Source organism: Rutilus rutilus (assembly GCF_951802725.1).
Source record: "Rutilus rutilus genome assembly, chromosome: 19".
Classification (NCBI taxonomy): Eukaryota; Metazoa; Chordata; class Actinopteri; order Cypriniformes; family Leuciscidae; genus Rutilus; species Rutilus rutilus.
This window is the reverse complement of record NC_140232.1, coordinates 26,381,809-26,394,373: the sequence shown is the minus strand read 5'-3', so window position 1 is coordinate 26,394,373 and position 12,565 is coordinate 26,381,809. Positions and strand designations below refer to the sequence as shown.

Here is a 12,565-nt window from a genome sequence, read left to right as displayed (position 1 = left end):
TGTGTTTGTAGCCTTAGATGTCTGTGTTGTGCATTGGTTCAAACATGAGCAGCAGATGATTAATATTCTAAAATGGCAATCAGATCAGTAATAAACAACTAAAGCGTTTAGTTGTTTTGAAGTGAAGTTGATTTCAGATCAGTTGGTGTCTTTTAACCAGTGCTCTGTTTGCAATAACAGCAGCAGAATCGTCATTCAGGCTGCACTGAGCATGCCCACAGTCTCCAGCAAGGCCCTAGTACACATACAGCATGCTAATCAGCCTGTAGTGTGTATCTATTCTCGTCCAGTCCATTTGGCCACAGCACCCCTTAAAATAACAAAATACGAGATGCTTCTCATATTGCTTACGCAACCATTCTAAAGGTCCGACAGAGGTGACCAGACATAAGTAACAGAAGAGTCTAATACTCACATTTTCATATGTCTCACTTGAACGAGCCCCCCCCACCCCCCCATTTCCCAGTATCCATGGAAACGCACAAGGCCTGTCAGTTTGCTTTGTTGCTTTAGCTCAATAGCAATAGTGGCGTATCCTGTATAAAACTGCCTCACAGTCGCCACGCAAGTGTTATCCGACTGATATAAATAACTCTGTTTTCATGCTGTTTTAGAACAGAAATAGCTACTGCTAATCTGTTATGAAAAAAAAAAAAAAATGTTATGTAGTACCTATATTTTGTGTGTAGGTTCGGTTGTGTATAGATGTCCAGCTGCCATTGTTTTCATGATTTATTAGCTGTCAGAATGTTCATATTGGCCCAGGTGCTTGAATACATCTTCCTTTTCAGTTGTCGAAATCATTAAATCTATTTCACCATAAGAAGTCAATTTAGATATGTTTTATAACTCTAACTTTATAACTCTAAAATGTAATTATTATATGTGGGGATTACTCTGTAAGATAGTGTTTCAATCAGAACTACACTTTTGTTTTGATCAAGCAGTGATCTGGGTAGCAAATTAGGCCAGATACATCATTTATGTGTATTTTAAGGCTAAATATGGATGATTTTCGAGAGACTCAAACATTAGCATGCATTAACATGCACGTGACCTTGCACTGACAACAAACAATAATTTTAATACTATATTATCATTAATACTATACCATAATTATAAAAAAAATTGTTTTAATTGTGCTTCATTTGATCTGCTGATGTGGATGATGGACATTGTCACTTTAGAAACAAGTACAGTTTATATACTAGATGATCTGGTATTTAGTCATTTTATTTTGGTTTATTTTTCTATTGATGATTATTTGCTTATCTGATTTGCATCTTTGAATCTGAGATTTGCATCTTTTTTAAAGCTGTATACAGTGTTACAGATATTGGAAAAAGTCCACATCTTGATACACCATAGTGATGCATCAAAGAAAGCTTAATGGCTTTGTTCAGTTTAGTCTGCTGCAGTGGTAATGTGCAATTCATATTAGAATAAGGATTATGTTATTTGGACCTATTATATCATATTTTATAGATGTCAAAGCCCCCCTGCAAGTTCAGAAGAAATAATGAATGAATGTTGCTTTTGATCTACAAGGCGTATTATTAAACTAGGGGGACGTATCCAGGAACAAAGAATTATTTAGGCCTGTCCCAGAAAACACATTTTCAAGAAATCACAGCTACAAATTGTGTGATATCTTCCCATTTTTAGCTCGGAGACGTGTTTTAACACCCTCTAGATGTTCCAACAATAGAAACACAGTCACCTCTGTCCGTACGGACCCTCAACAGCCTATTACCGTCGGCTCATCTGCTCCAGTAAAGCTGCAAATTACTCGGCATCCCACTAGTGGTACACAGGGACCAGAAGTGTGAAATAATCCCTGACCATGTTCTGTCAGCTCCACTGCCTCAGCTCTTTATTTGCTGCCGTGCTGTACGGTCTTCTGCCACCAGCTCTGTCCAGCTCAGTTTAAAGACAGGTTGTGCTACAATACCTCAGTGACATTTCTAAAAATGTACATGGTCTACAGGTACATTTTTAGTCACTTGCTCTCAGGGCACAGTGTGTTTTGTGGATAGTTGGCCATTGGAAGTCTGTAATTCAGTTACCATACATTTGGCCAAATAATTCAGTCCTCGGTCATGCATTTGTGTGAATATATTCATATATTGTGAATTTATTTATTAATTAATTAATTATATAATTGTGTGTGTGTGTGTGTGTGTATGTATATGTGTATATATATATATATATATATATATATATAATTCATATAAATTAATATCATTTATATATATATATATATATATATATATGAATAATTTATTCATATACAATTCATATATATACTTTATTTACAAATAATAGTTATATTATATATATATATATATATTATTCATTTAAAATGTATATTATTTTATATTTAATATATGTATTAATTAATGTGCAAGTGTATAAAATCTGTAATTTTTGTGATCATGGCATAGGGCAGGGCAGTAAAAAGTCTGGGCCAGCCTTTTTTTATTTATTCCAGTTACAAGTCTATAAGAGAATAAAATGGCACATTTCCCAGCACACTTTTTGCTTTATTCAAGGGCTCATTACCAATTTACCAGGACAAATATATAATGGCGTCATCAGTTTATTTTGTTCTTGTTCATATCCCATATGGTCTCCATTGACTCCCCTCTGTGGATTTATGTGAATAAACTTTACTGAATATTTTATGAGTCTGGTTGACACAATGTTCACTTCCAAACATCACGTCATGTCATGAAGATTACCTCACCAATCCACACATACAGGCGCATCTGTCCGCACACACATGCACATAGTGGAACATGACGTGAATACGCATTAATACAAACCACACATAATGACTGTGTGCCCTTTTGGGGAGCTATCTGCTGTATCAGAGCTCGCGTACAAAAAAACACAACCTCCAACTGAGCTGTAGACATCCAGAGGGTGAAGTGGGAGGGGTCCCGGGGAGCGAAGCACTCCCAGAGGATTTACATGCCAGCTCAGCTCGGCCAATCGGCTGCAGCGATGAGCTCATTCTAATCCGGAGATGCCTGATTGGTAGTGCTGCACTCAGAAACACTCTCACCTGAGTGATTGTGTGAAACGCAGCCTTATTTGGAAGCTGTTAACTGGGCATATTTTCCTTCCAAGGCGTAGGCATTTTTCAGTCTATTTAGTTTGAAGAGTGCACAACGTACGAGAAGAAAGAGATGCTATCAGACAAAGCCGTGGGTTCTTCACGCCCTCCTCTGTCGTAGATGGAATCTTGACAGGTTTCTTAACAATGGAAAACGCCGTCGTGAGGAATGCCCTGGAATGTCTGGACTTTTCGGATGGGGTTTAGCCTAATATCGCAATGTTAGTTCAGGTGGATTAAAAAAGAAATGGAGCTTTGAGACCATCTGCACTGAGCATTTTGTGTTTGTCTTCCCTATCAGCCAGTGTTTTCTAATCTCATCTGCTATCTGGACTTACTCATTCAAAATGCCTGAGGCAAATTATTTGCTGTCAGTTTCTTGGGGGTACATAAAGGTGAGTTAATTAATCATGAAATACTGTATTCTTATAATGGAATGGGGTTGGACAGGCTGCTATTGTTTATTATTGGTGTTCAGTATGTGGTTGCACAAAGAAAAAAGGTTGCATAAAGAACAGACTATGACAGGCAGATATTTAAATGAATTGATTTGTTAATTAATGGCATTTTTGTGTATGTGTGTGTATATATATATATATTTATAATACAGAATTCATCATAATTATTGTATGAAAAAGACTATTCTTTATTCTTTTGCTTCCCCATTTTCATCTAGGCTGTATCATTATTTAAACCCAAACTACTATAAAAAGCACCAGCACAACATGTGCTGTCGCTTATTTGTTTGCGCACATTAGCGAGTTCATTTTCGAGCATGCAGCAGTTTTTTTCTAACAAATCTTGTTAGAAATGTGGCATCTATCTGGTGTGACCCAGCAGGTTGTTTTGACCTGACATTCTTAACAGTGTGAGAGGATGCATATGTTTTGGGTTGTTTGGAGGACTCAGCCTTGAAATCGTGGCGTATCTGCCGACTGATAGCGACACAGCTGACAAGGGAAAATCCATTAAATGATCGTAAAAAAAGAGGTAAAATGGTGACTTGTTCAGCAATGAATTTCAGAGGGGGTGTTTCAAACAATAGCACAAACATATTACACAACACCTCCACACAAGATAGTTTTACTTTGAATGAAATCATTTTTTCCCCCTTTTTTCCTTTTGCATAAAATAGATCTAAATGGCAAAAAAAAATTCATTTGAATTGTTTATCTCTCAACAGTTCAAGAGGATGTTGAACAGAGAATTGACTCACCTCTCAGAGATGAGCCGATCTGGTAACCAGGTATCTGAGTTCATCTCCAGTACATTCTTAGGTGAGTGTCCCACAAAAAAAAAAAAAAAATTTTTTTCCAATATTGATGTTGACAAAATGAATCTACACTGAATGTAATGTGGGAACATACATTGCACTTTTAAATGCACAATGGAGTTAAGAGGAATAGCGTTTTGACTAGAGGAGGGCAACTATGTGGATTTTTGGGGGTAACTCGGAGAACTAGGACAAATGAAGTGCTGATTATGAGCAAAAAAGCAGGCCAACAGCAGCTCTGTAGCCTGACGGCTGTGTAGCTGAATAATCAGGCCATAAGCAAGACCATTAAATGACCATAGCCCACCATTCATTCACAAAACTACAAATCAGTGGCTGTAATGACACATGCTGTGCTTTTACCCATGAGCACCTCTGATTTCTAGAACCTTCTCTGAGCACTTTCTGTTTTTCTGTAGACAAGCAACACGAGGTGGAAATGCCATCACCCCAGTCTCAAAAAGACAAGGAGAAGAAGAAAAGGCCGATGTCCCAGATTAGCGGCGTAAAAAAACTAACGCACAGTTCCAGCCTTACCAACTCAAACATCCCCCGGTTTGGGGTTAAAACTGAAACAGAAGATGAGCTGGCCAAGGTAAGTAAATATGCACTACCATTCTAATATTTGGGGACAGTAAGATTTAAGTGAGTAATTAAGATTAAAATGAATACTTTTATTCAGCAAGAAAACATTAAGTTGGTCAAAAGTGCCAGTAAAGACATTTATAATGTTACAAAAAATTTGTATTTCAAATAAATGCTGTTATTTTGTATTCACCAAAGAATCCTGGAAAAAATGTCTCATGGTTTACACAAAATTATGTCAATATTGATTATAATAAGAAATAAGATAATAATAAGAAAATAATGTTTCTTGAGCACCAAATCAGCATATTAGAATGATTTCTGAAAGATCATGTGACACTGACGACTGGAGTAATGATGCTGAATATTCAGCTTTGCCATCACAGGAATAAATGGCATTTTAAAACGCATTCAGATAGAAAACAGATATTTTAGATTGTAATAATATTTTACAATACAATTTTTTACATTTTTTCTTTCAAAAGCATGAAAAAATCGTACCGACCCCAAACTTTTGAACGGTAGTGTGTATAATTAAAAGACTATAAATAAGAGATTTACAGAAAACTGCAATATAGGACATCTAAATACATGTGTTTCCCTTTATGTCATTTCAGGAGCTTGAAGATGTAAATAAATGGGGCCTTAATGTCTTCAAAGTGGGAGAATTTTCTGGGAACAGACCTTTAACGGTTATGATGCACACAATATTCCAGGTACTTTTCTTTACAGTATTGTCTCACTCAAGCTCAAGTTAGCTTGTGTCTTTTTATAAGATGCTCCTGCTAACAAGGACAAACCATGTGGGTTGTTTTTCCACTGTAGGAGAGGGACTTGTTAAAGACGTTTAAAATTCCCCTCGACACGTTTGTCACTTATCTGATGACTTTAGAGGACCATTACCATGCTGACGTTGCCTATCACAACAACATCCACGCTGCTGATGTCACACAGTCCACTCACGTCCTGCTATCAACCCCTGCCCTTGAGGTACGATACGGCTGTCCCAGTATGCAGTGCTGCGAGAATGCCATTTCTTCTGATCGTTGAGTATTAAAGAAAGTGGATAATGATTTGAGATTTTAGAAAATCTGTCTGTTATTTTCAGGCTGTGTTTACAGACCTTGAAATTCTTGCTGCCATATTTGCCAGTGCGATACATGATGTCGACCATCCTGGCGTCTCCAACCAGTTCCTCATTAACACTAGTAAGTCTCTACCTCTCTACCAACATGAATAAATGAAAATAAATAAATAAATGAGACTAGTAAGTCTCTACCTCTCTATTATAAATGAAAAGTTGCCATACATGGTCTAAGTGGACTGGGCAAAGTCTACTCTACCAATCAAAATATTTGGGATAATTCAGATTTTTTTACTTAAATTCCTTATGCTCATATTGATCAACAGTAAAAACAGTAATATTGTGAAATATTATTACAGTTTTACTATTTTAACATAATTTAAAATGTAGTTTATTCTGTGATGGCAAAGCCAAATTTTCAGAAGCTATATTATTGGTCTATATTACTTCAGGCTTCATTGTCACATGAAACATTTCTTATTATTGTCAATGTTGAAAAACCAGTTGTGCTGCCTAATATTTTTGTGGAAACAGTGATACACTACCATTCAACATTTTTGAGTTAGTAAGATAAAGAATAAATACTTTTATTCAGTTATGCGTAAAATAAATCAAATGCAACAGTAAAAACGTTAATAATGGTACAAAAGATTTATATTTCAAAGATTTCCACAAAGATATTAAGCAGCTAAAAGTTTAATAACAAGAACTTTATTAATAATTGAGCACCAAATCATCATATTAGAATGATTTCTCAAGGATCATGTGACATTGTAGACTGCTGAAAATTCAACTTTGCATCACAAAACATATTTCAAAATATTTCACAATATTACTGTTTTTACTGTATTTCTAAACAAATAAATGCAGCCTTGACGAGCATAAGAGACTTATTAAAAAAACAAAAACATAATTATTAAAAATGAAAAATGTACATACATAAAAAAAAAAGCTAATCTTTTTCCTGTTGTATCCGTAAAGCAACTGTTGCTTCCAAAAGGCTCTTCCTAGAATTTATGTTTGTGCAATGTTTTTCACAGCTGTCAGAACCACTTTTAGCTTAATCACGTTGTTCAAAGTAGCGGACTCACTCAAAGACGAATCAATACGTGTTTAAGCTGTTGTCACGTGCGGCAAACGGTCAATCGGGCGATTTTCACATGCTATCGATGCATGTGTTAGGTGGGCTACATGTGTCTGTGATTCACAAAGCTCACGTGTCCCACCCACACAGCCAGTAAAATCCCCTCAGTGACTAATTGAGGGGCCAGTGGGGTTTGTCACAACTTGAACACGAGGAGGGATGCAGGTTGTTCCATACCTTCATGCTGCTGTTTTAATCCGTGGAGTACTAAATGAGACATTTTGACGAACCTTTGCGCTGTTCTGAAAGGTCAAGCTCCAAAAAAATAAAGCCCCATGAAAGTTTCATGAAAATGGTCATAAGACTTCTGAAACCATACTGTAGCTTTGTGTAAAACTGAAAATTTAGGTTATTACTCATAGGGCGTCCACATAGAGATACAAATAAAAGAGCTGATGAAATATAGTTAGTACAGTATATAGTTAATCGTGCTTCCTCTTTTCTCCTCACTCTCAATCTCTTCTCTCAGACTCTGAGCTGGCCCTCATGTACAACGATTCGTCTGTGTTGGAGAATCATCACCTGGCTGTAGGTTTTAAACTGCTGCAGGAAGAGAACTGTGACATCTTCCAGAACCTGACCAAGAAACAGAGACAGTCACTCCGCAAGATGGTCATTGACATTGTGAGTCATGATGTATCAATGATGTATCATTGGTCTATAAGTTTGCTGTCCTTCATCACACTCGACTGTTTTTGCAGCTTAATTTCACTGATAATTGTAATATGGAACTAAACGTTCATTTTACAGATGTGAATATAAGTGTAAATTCATTTAAGGGCCAATAAATTACCCTTTTTCTCTCCAGCCAAAATGGATGACCATTCATCTTTCTTTCTTTTTTTTTGCAGGTTCTGGCCACAGACATGTCTAAGCACATGAATTTGTTGGCGGATCTGAAAACCATGGTGGAGACCAAAAAGGTGACCAGTTCAGGGGTATTACTGCTGGACAACTACTCTGACAGGATACAGGTTCGTCCTTAATGCTCATGTTGCACTGTAGATATCACAATAAAGGTTATGATTTGAAGATCTGTGTAAAAGGATTTTATTTGATTCAATTTTATTTAAATTTGATTGATTATGTAATTATATAGTAAAATATATAAATTAATATGTTAATAAAAAAAATAAAATATATACATACATACATACACTCACCGGACACTTTATTAGGTACACCATGAGTGTAGTGAACTCATGTTCATGTTCAAGAAACCAGTTTGAGATGATTTGAGCTTTGTGACATGTACACTGTGGTCATAAAGGGATGGACATGGTCTGCTATGCTCAAATTGGTACTAAGGGGCCCAGAGTGTGACAAGAAAATATTCCCCACACCATTACACCACCAGCAGCCTTAACCGTTGATATAAGACAGGATGGATCATGCTTTCATGTTTATGGCAAATTCTGACCCTGCCATCTGAAAGTCGCAGCAGAAATTGCGACTCATCAAACCAGGCAACGTTTTTCCAATCTTCTGTTGTCCAATTTTGGTGAGGCCGTGCAAATTGTAGCCTCAGTTTCCTGTTCTTAGCTGAAAGGAGTGGCACCTGGTGTGTCTTCTGCTGCTGTTTCACTCAAAGGACTGCCGCTCACTGGATATTTTCAGTGACCATTCTCTGTAAACCCTAGAGTTGGTTGTGTGTGAAAATCCCAGTAGATCAGCAGTTTCTGAAATACTCAGATCAGCCCGTCTGGCACCAACAACCATGCCACGTTCAAAGTCACTTAAATCACCTTTCTTCCCCATTCTGATGCTCAGTTTGAACTTCAGCAGATCATCTTGACCACGTCTACATGTCTAAATGCATTGAGTTGCTGCCATGTGATTGGCTGATTAGATATTTGGGTTAACGAGCAGTTGAACAGGTGTACCTATTAAATTGGCCGATGAGTGAGTGTGTGTATATATATGTGTATGGAGATATATATATATATATATAAAGAATAATTGCTACAGCTAGGATCTACAACTTTTTATGTGGCTACATGGGTTGGTTGAGAGTCTGGGTCTATAAAGGTTAACAACCTCTGCTCTGAAGTATTCAGCACCCGAATCTGAATATGATAATACACTTATGAATGTGCAAATGAATGTAAATATTAATATGTATGCATAACTGGCTGATCTCAGGTCTTGCAGAACATGGTGCACTGTGCAGACCTCAGTAACCCCACCAAGCCTCTGCAGTTGTACAAGCAGTGGACGGACCGCATCATGGAAGAGTTCTTCAGCCAGGGGGACAGAGAGCGTGAGCGCGGCATGGAGATCAGCCCCATGTGTGACAAGCACAACGCTTCAGTCGAGAAGTCACAGGTAAGGCAGCTCAGGGTGGATAAAGGAGGAATAAAATAAAGAAACACTGAATATATATCAAGCTTTTTATATATATTGTGATTTAATAATTCATGCATAAAATGGTTAACATGTTGATGATGTACACTAGCAATCAAATTTGTTGTTTTATGTTGTTTATTTTTTAAAGAAGTTCCTTCTGTTCACCAAGACTGCATTTTTTAGCAATAATCAGTAAAACATAATACTCTGAAATATTATTACAATTTAAAATAACTGTTTTCTATTTGAATATATTTTAAAATGTAGTTTATTCTTGTGATGCGAAGCTTTATTTTCAGCATCATTACTCCAGTCTTCAGTGTCACATGATCCTTCAGAAATAATTCTAATATGCTGATTTGCTGCTCAAGAATAATTTCTCATTATTATCAATGTTGAAATATTTTGCTTAATATTTTTTTGGAAACTGTGATAACTTTTTTACAGGACTCTTTGATTAATAAACAGTTCGAAATAACAGCATTTATTTGAAATAGAAATCTTTTTTAACACTGTAAATGTCTTTACAATTTAATGTCCTTGCTGAATAAAAATATTAATATATATATATATTTTTTTTTATCTGACTTCAAACTTTTGACTGGAAGTGTATATGCCAGCTAATTTATAAATCCTTTCAAATAGCACAATAGATGAAAAAAAAAAAAAAAAACATATTGTTTTCTGATAAATATGCATCTTTCAAAAACTTTCAAAATCTTTTTTTTCTAGGTGGGCTTCATCGATTACATCGTGCACCCACTGTGGGAGACGTGGGCCGACCTTGTACATCCAGACGCCCAGGACATCCTGGACACGCTGGAGGACAACAGGGAGTGGTACCAGGGCACCATCCCACAGAGCCCCTCTCCAGCACTGGACACCTGCAGCGAGGGCAGGCGCGCCGCCGGACAGGAGAAGTTCCAGTTTGAACTGACTCTGGAGGAGGACGGAGAATCCGACACCGAGAAGGACAGCGGCAGCCCTCCTGATGAAGAGGAGGAGGAGGAGGAGGAGGAAGAGGAGGAAAACAGCTGCAGTGACTCTAAAACCCTTTGCACACAGGACTCCGAATGTACAGAGATCCCCCTGGACGAGCAGGTGGGGGACGGACAGGAGGACGAGGAGGACGAACACGAGGAGGAACGGGAATTATCAGAACCCTGTGTTTTAGAGGAGGAGGAGGAAGAGGATGAGGAAGAAGAGGACACTGCCAACACATAACACAGTATGAAACGGCACCTGAACTTTTTTATATTAGATGAGAAACACTTATTTATGGTTAAGATATTAGTTTTTTCATTGTCTATTTTGCATATAAGAAGTGCTTTTTAATGTCCGCCTTTAACATGTTTTTCTTTTTCATTCCTCACTCTTTTTTGTTTTTAGTTTCAACCATTTTACACTCAGGAATATCTTTTCCACTCCCACCTGTCATTCATACAAACAAAAGAAAGGTTATGAAGCTTGTCTTTTATTCCCGATTTCGAGGTACTTTTTTTTTTTTTTTTTTGTTACTGAAGCAGTATTCTAGAAACATTGAACTTAGAAAGCAGCTGTTTTTCACCAACAAGACACTATTTTTTCCTGCAATTCGAAGTATTTTAGCAGACAAATGCTTTGAACTTCACGTCTTCCTGATGCCTTGAATGTGTTATTAATCTGAATTCAGTTGGCTGTTGTTTTTGTGTATCAAGCATTATTTGTTTTTGTGTATCAAACAGATATGGTACCAAAGTGAAAAAGAAACATATAAAAACACAATTTCCACATAATTTAAATGATCATATTTGGGGTAAATATGCAAAAATGATGAAAATAATTTATTTAAATGAATGCATGAGTTCAAACATATCTCCTCAGTTTGATAATACATGGTCATATTTCAACTTAAAAATTCCCCCAAGAACAAAATCTAATAATTTTGTTATAAAACAATAGCTTGATTAAGCCTTAAATGTTTTTGGTGCCAACCAAAAATGTACAAAAACATGCTAATAATGGAGTCAAATGAATCCTGGGTATCACTTCATGCATTAACAATAAGATTTTGTATTGTAATTAAATAATAATGATAATAGCAATTATTATTATTATTGGCCTGCTCAAAAATAGCTGTTTGGTGCCATATGTCTCTGGCCAGTTAAACATAAAACAACTGACATTAATGATGAAGCTCAATGTTCTGGTTTCTGTTGTCACATGATCACAGGACAATCAGCTTTAGTGCAAAGCGCACTGTACGTTTTCATGTCATTTTGTTTTTTGTTGATTGTATTTATCTTGGTAATTTTTGACATCGCCAAACATTTCCAGTGGTAATGGTTTTAATTGCCGCTTTACTCATCTCTGTCAAGTGTCCTACTGTATCCTCTTCTTTTTGTTGTTTTCATACAAGTATTATTTATTAATGCTCTTTGATGTGCTTCTAGCATATTAAATCATTTTAATCAAACTGTAGCATCAGCAAGGCAGGCTTATCAGTCAGTTCTCCTAAATAAATTGTTTTAATTATACATATGCAGTAAATATATCTAATCAAATGTTATGTATGATATTGAAGCCTTTTGAAACTAGCCCTTTTTCATTGCTTTATTTAAAACTCATTCTGTTGCCAAGTTTGTTTTTTTAATATTTTTTTGTATTGTCTCCATTCACTACATTGTTTCTCATTTCTATCTGTTTACATACATGTATTTATTGTGCTGTACAGTACATATTGTCACTCTTATTATGTTGTAAATGATTATATCATCCCTTTTGGTGATGGTGTTGTATTATGGAACTCTTACTGAGAGAATGTTTGTTATTCTTAGTATGTAATGATCCCATTGATATGTGTCTCTAGAGAGATTGCGTAGAGAAAGGGGAAAGCCAAATTATAGTCATTACTGTGTTTATTTTACATTCTTTCTTTTTAAAAGAAAGTGGTTCTGTGGCCTGAGGGTTGTGCCTTACAGATAGCTCTTTAGTTTTTATCCTCTTGCTGCACTAAAGAAACTACTGGCTGGAAAC

At 36.4% G+C, this 12,565-nt stretch overlaps 1 protein-coding gene across 8 annotated transcripts in view; it reads left to right on the top strand.

Moving 5' to 3' along the window:
• The window catches only part of pde4d (phosphodiesterase 4D, cAMP-specific), a gene marked incomplete at its 5' end in the record, with an annotated part of 120,198 nt that extends 109,415 nt beyond the window's left edge, over positions 1 to 10,783 (top strand). For all 8 annotated transcript variants that reach the window (XM_084388525.1, XM_084388523.1, XM_084388524.1 and 5 more), the window contains 9 exons: positions 4,302 to 4,395; positions 4,811 to 4,986; positions 5,594 to 5,692; positions 5,802 to 5,966; positions 6,085 to 6,184; positions 7,674 to 7,828; positions 8,056 to 8,178; positions 9,347 to 9,529; positions 10,283 to 10,783. In XM_084388525.1, the coding sequence (XP_084244651.1) occupies positions 4,302 to 4,395; positions 4,811 to 4,986; positions 5,594 to 5,692; positions 5,802 to 5,966; positions 6,085 to 6,184; positions 7,674 to 7,828; positions 8,056 to 8,178; positions 9,347 to 9,529; positions 10,283 to 10,774 (1,587 nt within the window). In that variant the 3' untranslated portion in view covers positions 10,775 to 10,783. The remainder of the gene's footprint in view (positions 1 to 4,301; positions 4,396 to 4,810; positions 4,987 to 5,593; positions 5,693 to 5,801; positions 5,967 to 6,084; positions 6,185 to 7,673; positions 7,829 to 8,055; positions 8,179 to 9,346; positions 9,530 to 10,282) is intronic.
• Positions 10,784 to 12,565: the final 1,782 nt, after the last annotated feature.